The sequence below is a fragment of the Urocitellus parryii genome, chromosome 9 (genome assembly GCF_045843805.1).
Source record: "Urocitellus parryii isolate mUroPar1 chromosome 9, mUroPar1.hap1, whole genome shotgun sequence".
Taxonomy (NCBI): Eukaryota; Metazoa; Chordata; class Mammalia; order Rodentia; family Sciuridae; genus Urocitellus; species Urocitellus parryii.
The window spans coordinates 139,412,036-139,432,705 of NC_135539.1; the positions used below are offsets into that span (position 1 = coordinate 139,412,036).

The 20,670-nt window shown below is 38.1% G+C and overlaps 1 protein-coding gene across 3 annotated transcripts in view; it reads right to left on the bottom strand.

Annotated features, from left to right (window-relative positions):
- Klhl20 (kelch like family member 20) overlaps positions 1 to 18,526 on the bottom strand; it is a 36,397-nt gene extending 17,871 nt beyond the window's left edge. For all 3 annotated transcript variants that reach the window (XR_003300747.2, XM_026388513.2, XM_026388512.2), the window contains exons 1-4: positions 18,411 to 18,526; positions 17,478 to 17,541; positions 5,229 to 5,802; positions 54 to 212 (exon numbers count right to left, since the gene is read on the bottom strand). Coding sequence is in view for 2 of the 3 variants with exons in the window: in XM_026388513.2 (XP_026244298.1) it covers positions 54 to 212; positions 5,229 to 5,802; positions 17,478 to 17,500 (756 nt within the window). In the remaining variant the exon portion in view is untranslated. The remainder of the gene's footprint in view (positions 1 to 53; positions 213 to 5,228; positions 5,803 to 17,477; positions 17,542 to 18,410) is intronic.
- Between the last annotated feature and the right edge of the window lie 2,144 nt (positions 18,527 to 20,670).

The following is a 20,670-nucleotide window of genomic DNA, read 5'->3' on the forward strand; positions in this document are numbered from 1 at the left end:
GCATACTGTTTCTTCTGGTACAAAGCAGTTTAGAGAAGTGTTTCTAATATTACCTGGGGCAACTGAGGGCGTCTTTCCTGAATACTGTACTTGACCCACGCCATCACTGCATTGAACACTTGCTCTTCACTGCGAACATTCAGCTCATCACTAGAAATGATATCAATGAGTTGATTGGCTGGAAGTAACATGAACTCTTCACTCTCCATTACCTGTTCAAAGTTAGGTAAGAATGAAAGGGGGCGGGGGAAGAAAAGAAAAGAAAGAAAACTTATGAGCACATTTGATTTAATTTTTCTTCAGGGTATATGGCAATACTATTCCACAATGGTTGTAAGTTTAAAACAATATCTGAAGTAAGGTTTAAAAATAAAGTATAGAGATCACAATCAAAATTTTACAAAAATAATCACTTGTGACTTAAACAATTTAAGAAAAATGACATTTTCCCTTAAAAGATCAAAATAAGCCAAATTAACTATATCCAATTAAAATTCCACAAATGTCCAGAGGTACATAAAGAGTCAGGAAAAGCTTTCAAAGGAAGATTAGTTGATAAAGAGCAGTATTTAGGGTAGAAATACTAAGGGGTCAGTTTTAAAAAAAGAATGAGGCTGCCTACAATTCTGCAACATGAATATGAGGAGAGCAGGAGACCAACCTCTGAGGACCACACTACTCTGATACATATTCTAATGAGAACTACAAACTGCCAGGATTTATCTTTACTCAAGTCTAGGGAACTGTAAGATGGAGGTGCAGGAAGCCACAGATTCCAGGCCCTCCTGAGTGTACTCCTCAGGGTGTGACTAAGGGCAGGATGCAGCAGAAAAGGTAGTGGCCACTGCTCCATCCCTCCAGACGGGGCTACCTGGAATGTCTGCTGGTCCAGCAGGATTGGCCGGGAGCTGGTTCCCCCTGTGCTGCCTGAGGCAGACCAAGGTTTCTCTTGAGATTGGGTTATTTTCATCCTCATCAAAGTCAACCGACTATTTAGCAGGATATATAAGGCTATAACAATAATTTGAATATTTGGTCGTTTTCCTCAAACACATTAGAAAAAACGCAAATCTCAAAATAAAACAGTTAAGGGCCATTAGGTCAGTTATACCTTTTAATAGCTCAAGTTTTCAAATGATCTCTGTGAAATACTTTCCAGGGTTCAGGAAATAAATATTAGCTAAGGCTGCTTAGACAGGCAACAATAAGTAGAATGGTTGCATTTTATTCTTTGTAGTAGGGTTGCCAGATTTAGCAAATAAAAATATAGCACATACTTATACTAAAAATTATTTGTTGTTTGTCTGGAATTTAAATTTAATGGACAGCACTGTTTTATCTGGCTTCCCTGTGTTGGGAGTGGGTGGAGGGCTACAACATCGAGAACTGTTTGGAGTCTAGGTTCCTAGTGTGTTGGCTTCATATCAAGCACAACTTTAGCCATGGCTGAATCTTCCTTTCCCCTTTTTTATTTTCTGATGTCCTCTCTTAAGTACAAGTATGGTATCATGTATCTTTGTAAAGTGTCTTAACATTCTTTTAAGCTCTTGTCAAAGAGTAAGATTTTTTTCCTTTTCCCAACATATTGATTAAAAACCAAATGTTACTGAAATATCACCAGGTTTAAAGTTTATGAATAAACCACTATGATACTAATAATTATTTAACAAAAACACGACATAGCAGGAAGGCATGAAAATTTGTGTAAAAATATATTTGGCATAAAATAAGAGCAGAAAGTAAAAAAATAATACTGGTGATAGACAAAGTCTGCTAAAATGCCAATTCTTTTTCAGCAACAAGAAATAGATATTAGTAATATATCATCAGGGCAAATCTAACACTGAAATCTATCCTTGAACCAAATGACAGGTTAAGAAAACATGATTAAAATTTTTTCTTAACTAAGAGTTTAGAGGAGATTGAATTTTAAGACCCACACTATTATGGTAATCATAGTTTGCTTTCCGTTTCTTCAGATGAACGCAGATACTATTTGAGAAATGAACAAAGCTAAAAACAAGCAGAGTGAATAAGCAAAGTCACCTAGACTTTTTATAATGGAGTATATGGTGAACTTTGTGCTGCTGAGTTTAAAGACAATTTTAAAATTTGTTTCTGAATAAGAATGACACTGTATGCATTGGGCTAGGTCTAATAAAACAGAAGGAAATTAAGGATAAATCTGATAAAGTTCAGAAGTAATTTAAATGTGTCATAAGTGTTAACTCCCAAATGGTGATCCTTGTTTTACACCTATGTGGACTAATACACTGCAATTTCATTATGGTATGTATCAAATTCCCTTGAAAGGCAAGCTCAGAACTAGAAGAGACTGCAGAATTTCCTTATGGTTAATAGTGTTCTGATCTAAGAAAAAGTTATGATTAAAGCAGAACTTTAAAAAAATCAACTTATGACTGAAAAATAAGAAATATAAACTATTAATATGCACACAATAAGACAGGATGCCAAGAACACTCTAAAGAATCAAGAACAGGGTATATGCTGATGATGCTACTCAGGAGATTAAAGCAGGAAGATCACAAGATCAGGCCAATCTGGGCAATTTAGCAAGACTGTCTCCCAAAACAAAACAAAACAAAAAGGGCTAGGGATATAGCTCAGTGATAAAGTGTGCTTGGGTTCAATTTCCAGTTTCTTTTTTGGTTCTGGAGATTGAACTCAGGGGCACTAGACCACTGAGCCACATCCCCAGCCCTATTTTGTATTTTATTTAGAGATAGAGTCTCACTGAATTGCTTAGTGCCTCACTAAGTTGCTGAAGTTGGCTGTGAACTCATGATCCTCTTGCCTCATACTCCGGAGTCACTGGGATTACAGGCATGCGCCACTGTGCGGGGGTTCAATTCCCAGTTTAAAAAAAAAATGGTAGAAGTAACTCAATAAGAAATTCAGTAAGTAACTTTCATATACATTAATGATAACCAGTTAGAAGATATAGTGGAGGAGAAAAACTAAATAGGAGAGGGAAAAAAAACCCAAATCTACTTAAAAAAGAAATCTGTAAAACCTACATGAAGAAAACGATAGAACGTTCCTGAGTGATTCAAAATAGTTAAAGAAATGAAATCTTGTTCTTTGATATGACATCATATATAGGACTGTTCTTAACTTATAGATTAATATGATTCCATAAATACATAAATAAGTTGGATAAGGTGATATTAAAGATCATCTGGGAAAATAAACATGCAAAAAGAGTTCAGTTACAAGAGAACCTGCTCAGCATGCATAGCCCAGCACTGCAGGGTGGTGGTGGTGGGAGTCACATGTAAACAAGTAAGAAAGCTGGAAACCACTGGAAACTAGGCCTATCACATGTAAGGATATATTGTAAAGCCTTAATAAATAAACCATTACAGAAAGCAGTGGAGTACACTGTCAAATACAAAGGTACAAAAGCAAATACATACAGAAATCTAGTACATAATAAAGATGCTACCTTGAGTTATAGTCTACCTCACACTACTAGTTGACCATTTAGAAAAAGACAAAACTTGGCTCATATTTCACACAATACACAAAGATAAACAGACCACATACATAGTAGAAAAAAAAATCTATGTGAATTTTTCTGTAACTTGATATAGGGGAAGGCTTTTGAATTCTGTCTTGAAATTCTAAGTGTAATAAGACTGATACATTTGACAACATTAAAAAAAAGCAAAAATTGCTGGGTGTGGTGACACATGCCTGTAATCCCAGTGGCTCAGGAGGCTAGGGCAGGAGGATTGTGGGTTTGAAGCCAGTCTCAGCAATTTAGTGAGGCTGTATGAAAACTAGTGAGACCCTGCCTCAAAATGAAAAATATAAAGTGCTGGGTTGTGGCTCAGTGCTTAAGCACCCCTGGGTTCAATCCCCAATAAACAAAACAAAACAAACTCAAAACCAAAAACTTTTGCATGACCAAAAATATAACAAGCAAAGTTGAAAGACAAATGTAAACTGGAAAAAATATTTATATCATTTATATCATAGATAAAAGGTTGTTATTGTTAATAGGGGGAAAACTCTAAAAGCTTAATAAAATAATGGGCAAAAGATATTTAAAACATAATTTGCAAGAATTATAAAAAATGATCCTTAAACACATAAAAGATGTTTGACTTTGCTTATTTTAAGAGAAATGCAATTTAAAACTATATTACTCTAAAGATTAAGTCTCAAATTCTTACCATGGTCTATCAACTCTGGTGTGATTGGGCCTTCTTCCTTCTGTGAAATCATGAGGTAACATCCTACCCCAGGTCTTGGGGTCTAGAGTAGGTTGTTTGTTTTATTTTCAGTTCTTCAAACTTGTTTAGTGTCTCAGAATTTTGCATGAGCTGTTCCAGAATCCAAGTTAAATACTTCTACATACTTCCAAATCACCCAAGGCTTCCTTCTCTGCAGACCCCAGTGATGATAATTATTTGTGTAACAGGCCCACAATAGCCATCTAGATTAGCTAAATTATAAACTCCATGAGTAGAGACTGCGGGTGTTCGTTTACTACTGTATAGCCTATGTGGATGAAACACAATAGGCTTTATAAAAATCTGTTCAATGAATAAGTGAAAAATAGTGTTCACTGAAAAATTCTTTGATACCATATAAATTTTTCTGATTATTGCTTGGTATTTTGGTTACTCACAAATAACCTCTGGTCTATAATTTATTCTGCTGACTAATTCATATAATCAGGAAGAAAAGGCCTTGAGCAAATGACTGACTGCAGTTATTCTATCAGGTGATAGATCCTCTTATGAATTAATGGACTATATTTTGGTTTATAAATTAACTCTTCATGAATTGGCTAGTGAGAAATGACTTTTACTGGCAAAACACAACATTGGCCTCTAAAGTAAAAACCAGGTTTAGCCAGGTACAGTGGTGCATGCTTGTAACCCCAACAACTGGGGAGGCTGAGGCAGGAGGATTTCAAGTTTGAGGCCAGCTCAGCAACTTAATGAGACCCTGTCACAAAATAAAAACAGGGGCTGGGGATGTGGCTCAGTGGTTAAGCTCTGTTGGGTTCAATTCTTGATACAAAAAAAAAAAAAAAAAAAAAAAAACCCAGGTTTAGAATTTAAAACAACTTGATATTATGAATGAGAATCAGTAGTAAATATCCAAGCAGATGTCATTTATTGGAGACTGTGAACCCATATTGTCCTTCCAACAAATAGGTTAAGAATGCATTCAAACAACCACGTACAGCTCACCTCTTGAAAGTTATGCTGAGTGAACTTGTCTGCTATCCTCAGCAACTCACGGCAAGAATGTGTGTCAGCAAAAGCCCGAATGCCCAGGCAGTTAGAAGGATCTAATTGTCTCTTTAAGAATTCACAGCAGGCTTCCTGTATTTCTGCCAGCTGGAGGAGGCAGGCAGCTGGCAAAAGGGTCTGAACGTTGCCTTCCTCCACAGTTATCTGGGAGGTATATGCAAAGTCAATCAGAAGCTCCATGGCCCTCTCATCTATGTCTCTGATCACGACCTCTGTCTGACGGCTCTCCGCCAATTCTCCAGTAAACATAGCTCGGAAGTAGGGACTACAGGCTGACAAAATAACTCGATGAGCATATATCTTTTTAGCGCCCACAACTAGCACCACATCGCATAGCTCCCGGTGCTTTCTCAGTAGGTTAATCACTTCCAAGGTTTGTCGAGGGTGCTTGTCTGAGATATAGGGCATACGGGCAGGTTGGGGAACCCCTTCTGGCAGTTTGTTGGGGTCTCCAAGGGTGCAGCGGCTTGTTACGTCCATACCAGTCTCTCCTGGGCGAATGTTGGTACACCTATGGGAATGGGGAACAGGAGAGAAGGTGATAATTATTAGAAGCTCTCTTTTGCCCTAACTAAAGTGTTCCTAAGTCAAGAGGTAAGGAAACTTGCAATTACTGAGAGAAAGAAAGGCACCCCTAAAGAATTCCTTTTCTAAGAACTCTAAAGCTCAAAATTTCTTCAAAGTCTCTTAAATTGGTATTAATTCCAAGTCAGAGCACTTTTACTACATAATCCCATAAAATAAAGGGTAATTCATCCCAGAAGTATCAGAAAATAACCAGAATAATTTACATGATATTAAAACAGTAAAGAAAATGGCCAGTAAAGTACTGATTTATTTAGCAGGACTCTTTCTTTTTTTTATTGGTTATTCAAAACATTACAAAGATTGCAGAATCACATCGGTTACACATCCACATTTTTACATAATGCCATAATAGTAACTGTTAGCAGGACTCTTAAGAGCCTGTAGAGTCGGGTCTCAGTGGTGGAACATTTGCCTAGCATGTATGAGGCACTGGGCTCGATGCACACAGCACATAAAAATAAATAAATAAAATAAAGGTATTATGCCTATCCATAATTAAAAAAATTAAAAAAGAAGAGTCTTTAGAGCAAGATTGTTTGAGATTCATTTGGGTCTGGAAACATTAAATATGACAATGAGCCTCATTTGAAAATACTACATATGTGCTGAGCAAGTGGTACCTGCTTATAATCCCTGAGACTCGGGAGTCTAAGGAAGGAGAATCCCAAGTTTGAGGCCAACCTGGGCAACTGAGTAAGAACCTGTCAGAAAAAAAAAAAAAGTGAAATAAAATAAGAAGGGCTGGGGATGGGCTAGTGGAATAGCATCCCGTTTGAGTTGGGGTTTAATCCCCACTACAAAAACCAAAACAAAATAAAACAGAACAAAAAACTACATTATGTCAAATTCTCCCTCCAGATCAGTCTGAATTAGTGAAGCTTTACTCTGATTACAGAAGAAAAGAATAAACCCACATACACTTTTTAATTTATAAGTAAGTAGTTTCCAAAGGTTTGAGTTTTGTTGGCAGTTTAGAGGTTTAGATTTTCCTAATAAGAGTGTTATGAATAGGGACAAGGTTTAGTTATAAAAATTCAGTGCCTTACAAGAAGCATTAAACATGAAACAGGATGAGAAAATACTGGCATACATTCCATACATTTAGTTAAGTATGTTCAACTGTGTGCATATACACGTTCACATATGTTTTCATAACTGGTTCCCTTTGTAAATTGCAGGTTATATAAAATGAGTTTGAAAGTCACTATGTAGAGTTTGGCCAAAGATTTAAAGTTCTAAGCCACAAGGGCCAAAAGATACAAAAAAGGAAAAGAAATAGAACATTTCTTTTTTTGGATTATTCAAAAAGACTTTTAAAAAAACATTTATTTTTTTAGTTACAGGTGGACACAAGGTCCTCCTTTTACTTTATGTGGTGCTGAGGATTGAACACAGTGCCTCTGCTTGCTAAGCAAATGCTCTACCTCTGAGCCACAACCCCAGCCCTCAAAGATTTTTTTGCTGCTATTGTTTTTGGTTTTTAAGTAAACAGTTTGGGGTAGGGTGACACTGGCGCTTGGGGAATTGACACTGATACTTTTCTCCATCACTGTGGAAGACTATAAACTGTATATTCAAGTGTGTGTGGCCTACCTGTGTTAAAGATATACTGTTCAGAGGCTGAAATAATCATTTTATTTTAAAAAGGGATATGAGGGAAAAAATTGACATAAGTATTTTATTTTGTTTTGGTTTTTGTAGTGGGGATTAAAACCAGGGATGCTATACCACTAAGCCCATCCCCAGCCCTTCTTATTTTATTTCATTTTTGTTTGTTTGTTTTGAGACAGGTTCTCACTCCTTGGAGGAGTGTCTGTAAATTACCCAAATTCAATGAACACTGAATTATAGGACCAGGGCAAAATATATATGTTTCAACATCTATAAATTGTACAAGCTTTAAGTATGCAAACTGTGCTTCCTCACTTGGCATAAGCTGTTACCCAGCTCCTCTTACTTAAGAGCTTGACTCCTTAATCCAGAAAGGTTCTTCTCCCAAACATCTGCAGAACTCTCTCCCTCATTTCTTTCAGATATTTGCTCAATTGTCAACTTACATACCACCCTATATGAAACCCCAACTCTTACTCCAATTACTTCCTTTACCCTTCTTCATGAATATATCACCTCCTGACATAATACACTGGCTGTCTCCCCCAACCAGAATGTAAACTTGGTGAGGACAAATGCTTTTGTCCGCTTGCTCACTCCTTTATTTTAATATCGGAGTCCAGGGCCTGCTAAATAATTGCTAATGAATTAAACTTTTCTTGTCAAAATAAGTTATACCCATCAATTTACTTGTCTAGTTCTCATGAAAAAGTACAGTGGAAGTGAATCCCTAGGCTAAATCCCCAGTCCCCCCCCCCCAAAAAAAATAGTATGCTCTATCACATACTAGGTATAATCTTGGGGAAATCACCTTCCGTACCTCCCAGGAATGACAATGCTGAGTTTGTCTGAATGTTAGGTCCTCTTATTCCAAATTCTGTGCTTTATTATCCCAAACTCTCTTAGGCAATGGGACTGAGTATTTAAAATGGAAATGACCTTAGAAATCTGGTCTATGTTGCTATTATTCTCCGATGGGAGAAAAAGCAAACACATAGCCACTTGATTATACCACACTACTCTTTTAGGAGAATGAGAGGGCACAAGAACAGGGATCACCAGTATGCTGAAAATTTAAGGGGCACCTCATTTTAAATATTACAAGAAGTTGTACTTAATTCTATACAGAAAGTTATTTTTTCCTGTATTTGTGCTATTCATCTTTTAAATGCACTTTTTTTTTGGGGGGGGACTGGGGATTTAGCCTAGGGATTCACTACCACTGAGCCACATCCTTAGTCCATTTTTTTAAAAATTTTGAGACTGGGTCTTGCTAAGTTGCTGAGGCTGGCCTTGAACTTGGGATTCTCCTGCCTCAGCCTCCTGAGTTGCTGGGATTACAGGTATGCACCACCATGCCTGGCTATAAATGCACACTTAAAAAAAAAATCTAAGCTCACACCTTTCATCATTTTCATTATGTCCAGAAGGTTTTATTGGTAGAAAGTAATTCTTTTCTATATGTTTTCCAGGTGCTTTTGAAGGGAAATTATAATAAGAGACCTAGAAATAGATTGTATTCACACTGTGCCACATCTACGTTCACAACTTCTTTGTTTGGAGTCTGATGGAATAAATGCTCTAAAGATCTGAGGGGTGAGGTGTTGATTTGAAGCTTTAACTGCTCCCCTCCCCAGGATGGAGCAGAATCCTAGGAAAGATTTCTTTGAAGGCTTGAAGGGAGCAAGCTTTATTGTCCAAGTAAAAATTCAACTAGAGAAACCAGGGGGTCTCAGATTACTTGCTTTTTCAATCTGTGGATTTCTATTCAAAAACTGAATTAATGACATTATAAAAATAAAGGAAAAGAAACTAAAACTAAAACTTTACATTTTTAGTAAATGTCAAGTTTGTGAAAGAATCAGTATTTTTAAAATCAAAGGGAAGAAAATCTACTAATGATAACTTCAGCAGATATTGTACTCTTTTAGAAGTTATAAAAAACATAACTTCAAGATAAACTCTAGTAATGACATTTTACCAACAATTATTTCAAGATTTAAAATAATTCTGATTTTATTCCTCTACCCCACCATAGGCGTCAAGGAAAACTTAACTATTTATCCAGTTTTAAGGATGAATTCTCAGTTCTCTTAAATCATTAACTGATGGCATTCCCTTATCTAAGATGGCAGTTAACACAAAGGAAAAGACTTATAATCCATGATTCCGGAAGAGGTTCTTTTGCTGGGCATTAACAAGAAGGCAGCACTGGTAGTGGTGGAAGAAAGGATTGGTTGAGAGGAAACTAATGCAATAGCAACTACATGAGAGAGAAGGAAGGAATTTGGGTCTAAATGGTATCATCAAGCTATGGCATGATCCATCCCTGAAGCCTACCCTACCTCTGGTCTTGCAGTAAATAAATTATTCCAGTGATGAAGCCGGGCTGCATCAAGACTTTGTGTGACTTTCAGCCCCAAACATTATGACATCCAAAATACAGCAGCTAAAATGTGAAACAGCAAAACTAGTCACATATTCTAAATTTACTAACCAACCAAGTACAGAAACTTATTATTGTTTTGACTGGTTAATTACTGCTGTTTCCAGAGGGGCCCCCCACCATCTATAATTGTTGTGTTTTTCTATAGATACCATTGAGAGTTTAGAACTATGGTTTGAATTTTCACCTTTTCTTACAGATGAAAAGAAGACATGAGAAGATCTATCACTGGGCTGGGGATGTGGCTCAAGCGGTAGCGCGCTCGCCTGGCATGCGTGCGGCCCGGGTTCGATCCTCAGCACCACATACCAACAAAGATGTTGTGTCAGCCGAGAACTAAAAAATAAATATTAAAAAAAATTCTCTCTCTCTCTCTCTCTCTCTCTCTCTCACTCTCTCTTAAAAAAAAAAAAAAAAAAAAAGAAGATCTATCACTGAGCTATTTCACCAGCCAAAGACATACCAGGATTTAAAAGACTTCTATTCTAGAGATACCAGGATTGTAATAAAGAGAACTAAACTGCTCATAACAGTAATTTGGAGGGATAAAGTTGTAGGTGGAGGGCTGGGGTTGTAGCTCAGCGGTAGAGCACTTGCCTAGCACGTGTGAGGCACTGGATTCAATCCTCAGCACCACATAAAAGTAAATAAATAAAATAAAGGTATTGTGTCCATCTATAACTAAAAAAATTTTTAAAAGTTGTAGGTGGTAAAAGAACAAGAAGAGAAAAACTGATTAAAAATAGTGGCAGACAGTGATCTAAGGAGAAAGACAGCTAGTAAATTGCTGACAAACTCTATGACCTCCCCAAGGTATTCAAGAGCCTCGAGGTCATGGTGATGGGGAAACCAAGCTTTCAATGGCAGTGATCAATGAAGGAGGAGAGACATTGAGTATGGAGTGTTTCTGGAGAAAACTGGTGTGAAAAGGGGAGACATATAGTAAGATGTCCATTTGCTACTGGGGCAAGGGAGGACTTGAAAATGAATAAATACTGATGCAAAGAAATTTAAAAATATAAGGAGGAGAGAATAAATGCTGGAGCAAGATCCTTGAAGAGTGGGAGTGCACATAACCAAAATGCAGATGAAATGAATCTTAGAATAAAGGAAGAAGAGCTCACCTTGGGAGATCAGAGGAAGGATATAACAGGGAAAATAATGCAGAAAAAAGACGTGTTTATTCTGGGGAAGCATCAGGAAATTGGGAAAGTTCATTACCTCATGGCCTCTATTTCTTTTCTGTGAGGTCCAAAAATGGGAGCAACACGTCATTTGCTCCCAGTGAGAGTGGTGATGGGATCAGGAGGATGGGTAAGGATGTGAAATACCTGCTGTGGAACAAGTAAGCAATAACCAGGACTCACAGCAGCACTGCGGGATGACACTGTTGGCCCAAATGATTTTGAAGAGCATGGATACAGCAACATGATTTCCCTGTGGTTAGTTTTATTCAGCAATACCCAACATCCAAGATAAGAGAATATAAACTCATGGATTAATCTAGAGTTGGGAAATGCCTCAGACAAACTAAGGAGTTGGGTGATGATGAGAAACTGGATGCAGTGGTTGTAGCTCAGCAGCTGTAGCTCACTGAGGGTTGTAGCTCAGTCAGAGCACACATTTAACACACGCAAGGTCCTGGATTCTACCCAGGTACCACAAGGAAAAGTGCAGGCATGCTGTTTCTGACTGGTCAGAGAAGACATGGATATACATTCAAGAAGGGTTAGTCAGAGGACAAATTAGTCATGTTTAAAATTTCAGGGAGATTTTTGAGTGATGAAGTGAACTGTTGAAATGAGAGAAGTCAAAGTCAGGAGTTTAAGAAGACAAGGATAAATAGATGGTTATCCCATGAATATTGATGTGTCCTAAAATGACAGTGAGGAGAATAATTAAATCATGTGCAAGTACAAAGCATGAACCAAAGAACAAATCAAATATCTTTAAAACAAACTTTTTTAGTTGTTGTTGGACACAATACCTTTATTTAATTTATTTATTTTTATGTGGTGCTGTGGCTCAAACCCAGAGCCTTGCATGCACGTGCTAGGCAAGAGCTCTACCACTGAGCCACAACCCCAGCCCCACAAATCAAATATCTTAATTACTACTTCACCTTTACCAAAGAAATGCTACAATTTTTTTATATCTTGCTAATAAGCAAATAACATTTCTGCCCTCCCTGAGAGAGTGAACTTCAAATTTCAGAGTTACTAGGTCACATCATACTCTCAGTCTCATCCATGATTTAATTAAGGAACTGAACCATTTTCTGTAAGTGGCTAATTTTAAAATTAAACACAAGAGTTTAGAAAACATATCTTGGTTCTAAGGCATTTGTAATCAAATTTTATCTCTTAGTCCAAAGATATGTGGAATGTTTCCTTTGACTGGAACTGTGCTCCCTGTCTACTGGAATCCCTCTTCTATGTTTATGCTTCCAGTTCTGCTTATATGAAGGGTGTCCACCAGGCACTCTATGCGTTTTCTGATTTCATACTAAAAAGCCAGGCTGCCTAACCTTTATCTGAAAAGAGTGTGAATGTTTTAGCCTCAAGATACCTCATCACTGCTTACTAGATAAAATGAGTATAAGCTTTGGGCCAGGGATCAAGGCAAGGAGGAGGAAGGGCAAGAAGCCATGTCAGCAAGCTGGACTCCCTGTGTCAGGAAAACCTCCCTAGAATACCACTCAGCAACTTCTGCTAACACTCTGTGGGCAACATAGTATAACATAGCCACCCCCAAATGCAAAAAAGCTTAAGAAGTAGAGCACAGTATTTAATTTTCTCATGAGCCTCGTGAAGGTGGGAAGGGTAGAGGTGCTGAGCAGGCAGACCTATTGCGTATGCATGCCAGGGGACATCAGATCAAGCAGATCTATTTTCCACTATTTTAAGTATACCTTTTAGAAAATCTTTAAAGATAAGAGATCTAAATAGATTTTTTTTCTTTTGTAATTAAATTCATGGAATAGCTTATATGATCTTCACTATGGGCAAAAAGTTATCAGTAAAATCTCTAGATACAAGTAAATAATACCCAAAGCACCTAACGCCTCTATCCATTTTAGAATTTTTACTGGGTTTCCCTCCTAGGTTCGACCTTAAACACCCCTGGCACTGCCTACGGTTCTGTCCTTGGCATTCTCCTTTCCTGTTCTACCCTCATTCATGTCAACAGCCAGAAGAACCTTCTGCATACTGATGACTTAGAATTTTGGGGCGGGGGCAGCTATGGGGGATTGAACTCAGGGGTACTCCATCACTGAGCCACATCCCAGGCCTATTTTGTATTTTTTTTTAGAGACAGGGTCTCACTGAGTTGCTTACCACCTTGCTTTTGCTAAGGCTGGCTTTGAACTTGTGATCCTCCTTGCCTCAGCCTCCCTAGCCACTGAGGATGACTTAGAATTTTTAAAAGAAATTCCTAGCTCAAATCTCTCTTCAGTTCCAGACCCATAATCCAGTTATAAGCTGAATACAGACCCAATAATCCTCAAGTGAACAAAACAGACTGTATTCATGGCTTACTGAAACCTATCCTCTTCCTTTTTTTTTTTTTTTTTTTGGTGGTACTGAGGATTGAACTCAGGGTGAAAAATGGAAAACTATATTATAAAATGTTTTAGTCTCTCTAAATTATTAAAAATAACATCTTAGGACATTATTAGTGTTATTATAATATTGTTGGTAAGATTGCAAATTGGTACAATCTTTGAGGAGGAAAATCAGTCCTTATTATATTTTATTTTGAGACAAGATCTATTGGCTCTTAAATATGTAAAGAATAAAGGTCAAACCCTTTCCCATGGCTGTAGTTTTGTTCTCCATGTTTTTCTGGTTTCCACTTCGTTCCCCATATACCTTACACTCCATAAACTCACATTCCATACATGTCTGATTTGAGGTTCCATTATGTTTGTTTCTTTACAAATTCTTCCTTCTGTTTATGGTGTCATTAATTTACTTGCTTCTTCAGAAGTAAGTTATTATCCTTTCTAGAAGATCCAGCTTAAATATCACCATCTCTGTGATGCTCTCCACATCACCACAGAGCAGAAGTTCCCTCCTCAGGATTTACATCTCTATTAAAATACTGATGTCTGTTTCTATCACTTCATCTGTACACAATCAGTATACCGACACATACAGGTATTATATAAACACTTGATGATAAATGAGTCAATTTCTAATAGAATTAGACTCAGTTTCCAATTTATATTTGTATGGAAAAATGGAAAACGATATTATAAAATGTTTTAGTTTTTCTAAATTATTAAAAATAATATCTTAGGACGTTATTAGCGTTATTATAATATTGTTGGTAAGATTGCAAATTGGTACAATCTCCGAGGAGGAAAATTAGTCAATATCTACCAACATTTTAAAATGTGCATACTCATCAAGAGTGGTGGTACACATCTGTAATCCCAGAGTTTCAGGAGGCTGTGGCAGGAGGATTTCAAAGTCAAGGCCAGCCTCAGCCACTTAAAATGCCCATTTACTTTGCCTGGTTAATTCTACATCTAAGAATTTATTCTACTCTTACACATTTTAGTAAAAACCACCTTCAAAGATGTTCACTGCAGGGCTGGGGATACAACTCAGTTGGTAGAATGCTTGCCTAGCATGCATAAGGCCCTGGGTTCAATCCCCGGTACCATAAAAACAACTACAACAACAACAAAGGATATTTACTGCAGAACTGGTTGTAACAGCAAAATATCTGAATAACTTATTTATTGAAGACTGTACATAATATGCCTACATCAATTTTTTTTATAAAGAGCAGATATTCTTCATATGTTTTATATGTATTACAATGCCTCTGAAAGAATGTATAAGGTTGCCTTTGGAGAAGAAAACTAGGAGCTGGGATCAACACTGGGAGATCCACTTTTCACTGAATATGCTAGTATATTTTTAAAATTTTGCATCATGTACACATAATACTTAAGTGAATAACTTTACTAAAAATGCCAGTTAATTTCATAAACTTTATGATTAAGAATTAGAATATCTAGCATTTATCATTTATTTGTGTTGGGAACCTTCAAATTCTTCTCTTCTAGTTCTTTATAAAATATCATAAAGTGTTGTAAACTATGGTTACCCTACTGTGCTGTAAAACACTAGAAGTTATTCCTCCTATCTACTGTATTTTGGTACCCATTATCTAACCTCCCTGAATTCCTCTCCCCTTCCCCCAATTTCTAGCCACTATTCTATTCTCTACTTCTTCTTCTTCTTTTTTTTTTTTTTTTTGCAGGGAAGGGCAGGGGTACTGAGGATTGAACTCAGAGGCACTCGACCACTGAGCCACATCCCCAGCTCTATTTTGTATTTTATTTAGAGACTGGGTCGCACTGAGTTGCTTAATGCCTCAATTTTGCTGAGTCTAGCTTTTAACTCACCATCCCTCCTGAACTGCTGGGATTACAGGCATGAGCCACCTTGCCCAGCTTCTATTCCCTACTTCTATGAAATCAACTTTTTTTGGCTTCTACGTTTGAATGAGAATATGTAACATTTGTCCTTCTGTACCTGGCTTATCTCATTTAACAAAATGTCCTATAGTTCCACTGAGATTACTGTGACAAGATTCCACTCTTTTTTATAGCTACATAATATTCCTGTGTGTGTACATGTGTTTATTACATTTTCTGTATCTATTCATCTATCAATGGATACCTCAATTGATTTCATGTCTTAGCTATTATAAATAGTGCTATAATAAACATGGGAATGCATATATCTGTTCTTTAGTATTTTTTTTTTGTAGCTGGATGCAATACTTTTATTTTATTTATTTTCATGTGGTGCTGAGAATTGAACCCAGAGCCCCATACGTGCTAGGCGAGTGCTCTACCTATGAGCCACAACCCCAGCCCAGGAATGCATATATCTTTGATGTAGTAATTTCCTTTGTATACATACCTCATAAGGTGATAGTTGGATATACGGTACCTTTAGGTTTTTGAGGAATTTCCATACTGTTTTAATAATGGCTATACTAATTCACATCAGAAGATGGAAATGCTAATTACCTTGATTAAACTATTACACCTGTATACATGTATTATCACACTGCACTCCATAAATATGAACTCAAAATAATTCTGAGTGGGGAAAAAAAAGCACACAAAAAGAATACCTTTAATACTAATTTGAAACTGTGTGTGTGTGTGTGTGTATGGCTCTGGAGCTTTCTGCCTCTGAGCCACATCCTCAGCTCTTTCTAAATTTTATTTTGAGACAGGACTCACTAAGTTGCTGAGGTTGGCCTCAAACTTGTCACCCATCTGCCTCAGCCTCTTGATAGCTGGTATACGGAGTTATCGTGCATAGCTCAGTCTCTTTTTTTTCATAGCCCTCTACCAGATTGTCTGCAGAAGCTGTTCATTCAATTATTCAGTGATCATTAGGTGTTAGGGGTGCAAACATATAAAGACCTATGAAACTCAGCTCCCAATCTAACAGGGAGAATGAACTTGTATTCAAATAATCTCAATAAAGTTACTTCTCATCCAAAGCTTCTTTAATAGCAGCTGAGTATAAACCCAACGTTATTTTACAGAGACTACCTTCTGGGATGCAGCTGCAACTGACAGCCAAACAAAGAAAGGTAGGGAAGTGTGACAGAAGTTAATAGGCAGCAGGTAAAAGTAAGACTAGAGAGCAACAGGCAGGCCAGCCTCTGGCCAAATGAGAGTGATGAAGAAAGAGCTGTTATTTAACAATGGCACTGGAATCATCCAACAAAAGTTTGAATACCTGACAGTATTATGTAATAGAGCAAGAAAAAAAAACAGATAAAAAAAGAACAGAGATGAGTAATTAAGTGAATATTTTATATAGAAATTATTAATAAACCAAAAACATTCCCACACATACTACCTTTCCTTAAAAAGGTCTAATTTTAGCAATTACATAAGATATTTATGGCAGATGAGGAAGAGAAGCAATCAATGGTTTTTGCAATGTTAGAAAATGAAGTGAAGCATTTAATGTTTCTTCATGTACTTTACAATTATTTCTATTGTAGAGAAAGACATATAAGAAAACAGAATGTGTCACTTCCACAACATCTTTTCATTTAGTAATATCAAAACATCAGCAAACATTCACGAATTACCAACATCCTGGTCAGATATACTACAAAAGTAAACTGGGCTACAGAGGTGTAAAGCTTAAGGTCCATTGAAAATAACAGAACTAGAAAAGGAAATATATTCTGATTCTAGCTCCTAGTTCTTACTCATACCCTCATCATGAAATGATTCTCTTAAAAAGGGCTCCAAGAGTTATCTTTGCTGTTAAATAACAAACGATTAAATAGAGTTCAATAACCATAAAACATGTTTGAACAAAGAAGAATATGATTTATTTTAGAACAAGAATCATTTGTTCTAAGCAAAATTTAATAAGATTTGAGAACCTTTTTTTTTTTAAAAAAAAAGAAAAAAAAGCCTTGAGTTTAAACATGCTGAATTTCATTTAGTGTAACTTATGGTTTTCTTCCTAAATGCCTACCTGCGCATTGGCTTTCCTTCCATGCACCATGAAAAGTATCCTTCACTACACTCTAAAGCCGAACCTAAAACAAACAAACAAACAAAAACCAGTAACTTAATAAAAGTCATTTCTGATTTTTCCAGCAAAAAAAAAACTTTTATAATAATTTCACTTATTTTGTCAGTCATCAAGAACTTCATATAGTAATAGCCCTCAGACTTCTAATCACCACGGAGTCCAGGGCGGGTAGGAGGACTATCCTTCCTCTGCAGGCTCAGACGGTCACCTGCGAGGTGCAGGAAAGTGCGATAAATGGCCCTGACTGTAGATAAGTCTTGTCCCTCCTCAAAAACTCCCCAGAGACTCTTAATTCCGCCTTCGCCAACAAGTGCATTTCCCGAGTAATCGCCGCTACCCACCACAGTGCCCACCGGACGGACCGGGTGGGAATGCGCGGGTGGACCCGGGACCTGAAGGGTGTGAACTTGCTCCTCAGTGACCAGGCACCGGGGGCGGCAACTGCCTGAACCCAACCACTCGTCTCCAAGCCCCGGGCAGCTGGCACAGGGCAGGGAGAGGACGGCTGCGGACTCACGAGCCCTTCCCTTGGCCCCAGAAACGCTGCTGGCCACCCACTCGGCGGTTCCACGGGACGCCCAGGACTCGCTTCCTTCCCCGCCTTCACGCACCGCCCGAGGCAGCCGTGCGGGGCGCGGACCCCCGGCACCTCCCCCGGGTCCAGGACCGGCTGTCAGCCAGCGAGCGCGCCGCCTGGCGCCCCGCGAGGCCCGCCCCGGCGCCCCAACAGCCTCTTTTCGGCGCCGACTGACAGGCGACCGACGACGCTCCGGCTTCACCCGAGCGGGCAGCTCGGCAACTTGGGATCCCGCGTTTGCAAAGCCAGACCTGGCGCGCCGTCCGGTGTCCGCGGCTCTACGGCCGCTCACTTACCGGCTCTGACACTTTCTTCTCTGCCGCAGCCTCCTCCGCCTCCTCCGCCCTCCTCTCCTCTCTGCCTCCGCCTCTGCCGCCGCTAGCGCAGGCAGGACGCCGCTCCGCGAACTATTTCCTTTCCCCGCACCCTCCCCTAACCAGAAGCAGGAAGTGGTCCTCTCTCTAAATCCTTCCCGCAGAAACTCACATCTCCCGGCCAGAGATTCCGACGCCGCTCCGGAAGTAGCCGCGCCCTTTGTTGGAAATTCCCAAAACCTCAAAGACTACCAGTGCTCGGTCCCTTTCTTGTACCCGAATAGTGACCCTTTAGTTTACTGCTGAACTGGTAGTAGTTGAAGCTTCCTCCTTTCTATGAAGATATGTATATGATATTATATGTAAAAGTATTATATATGTGAATTATATCTCAGGCCCTTACTATGTGAAGAGCTCAGGATACACAGACAAATCAGAAACAGACCTTACCCTCCACATTCCCCACACTATAGCTTTCAAGGAACCACGATTTTATCCAGACTCCAAGGCAGTGCCTTTTCTGCCTAGTATTTACCACCAGGCACAGTTTCTGTGGACTCACTTTCCAATTAGGGGAAAACATAGTGTTCCCCTTCCAATTTGTCTTTTCTTCAAATTCCCCATAGTATGTAGCCCTGTGATTTTTTTTATTTATATATATTTTGAAAGGAAATACATGCTGCAAAGGTAAGGTGTGATATTTTTACAATTTTAAGAATATCAGAAAAAGATCATTGCTGATTTCCTGATAACCATCCTAGGCTAAGCGTTAGTTTAACTGATTTTTCTTTTGCTGTTCTTTACATGAAATCTATCTAGGTCTGTTTAGTTAGTTGTTTCTGAAAGGGAAAGGATGCCTCTTGTTAATAAGCATGTGATGAGGAATGAATGGTGTTTAGGTCCTCAGAACTATAGTTTCCAGTCCTAGTCCTGTGATTATCACTACATGTACACCTGTAAATTTTTTTTTTTATGTTTTAAAATTACATATATGGTATCAAATTGTATGCCATCTTTTGCAACTTGTCTTTTCCACTTAACATTCTGTTTGTAAGATCTGTCCATGCTGATTAATGGCTGTTCAATTCAGAGAATTCTTAAAAATGTAGTCCTGGATCAACAGCATCAACATCACTTGAGAAATGCAAATCCTTGGGGGTCACCACAGATCTACTGAATCAGAAACTCTGGAAGTGGGGTCCAGTAACTTGTAATTTTTTTTTTAAATAGATTTTTTTAGTTGTAGATGGACACAATACTTTTAAAAATTTATTTATTTTTTTAGTTGTAGTTGGACACAATACGTTTATTTTATTTATTTATCTTTATGTGGTGCTGACAATTGAATCCAGGGCCTCACATGTGCTAGGCAAGTGCTCTACCACTGAGCTACAACCCCAGACCCAGTAACTTGTATTCTAACAAGTTCTCTGGGTGATTATAATGCATTTAAAGTTCAAGAACCACTGCAATAACATTTCTTTTCACTGCTATATCGTATTTTATATATATCCCATAGATTTTGATAAATCCATTATCCTACAGTAGGGTTCCATGTTGACATATCTACAGCCATCTTGGGTTATAATCACCCTTTTTCCCACCTGGTGATAATAGCACTCATCCCAAACCCTGTGAGACAAAGTCAGTTAGGATAGTTGGCTGAACGTGCCTTATCAGCCACTGATGCCCAGACTGTTTTTTAACTGATATTTAACTTAATACTTTTTGAAAAAAAAACCACATACATTCTAGTTGACCATAGCCCATCTTTGCCTACCTTAACATACAACCCCCTTCCTAATGTTTAGGGGTGCAGGGATCCTGCTGTCTTGCTGCCACTGAAGTCACACTGCTCTCTGCCAGTTCTCAACAAAGTAAACGTGTAATTCTGCCTCTCTTTGCCTTTTTCTTTGGCCTCACAACACCTTCCATCTTTGGCAACCAGTTCTAATACACCAAGAATGTTTTTTTCTGAAATATTCACAGATGGATATTTTCACTGTTTCCAGTTTTCCATTATAAACATGCTGCAATGTAAATTCTTGCATATGCCTCCTGTATGCATCTCTAAGAATGTCTCTAGGGTATGCAATTAAAGTAAAATTGCTGAGTGTGCTATGCACAGCTTCAACTTTACTAGCACTAGTAAAAGTTGCTCTGTTTTAATAACATTAGCAAATAATATAGCATGTTTTGTTATCTCATCAATAACCATTAGTCCTCTTGAGGAAGGTTCTAA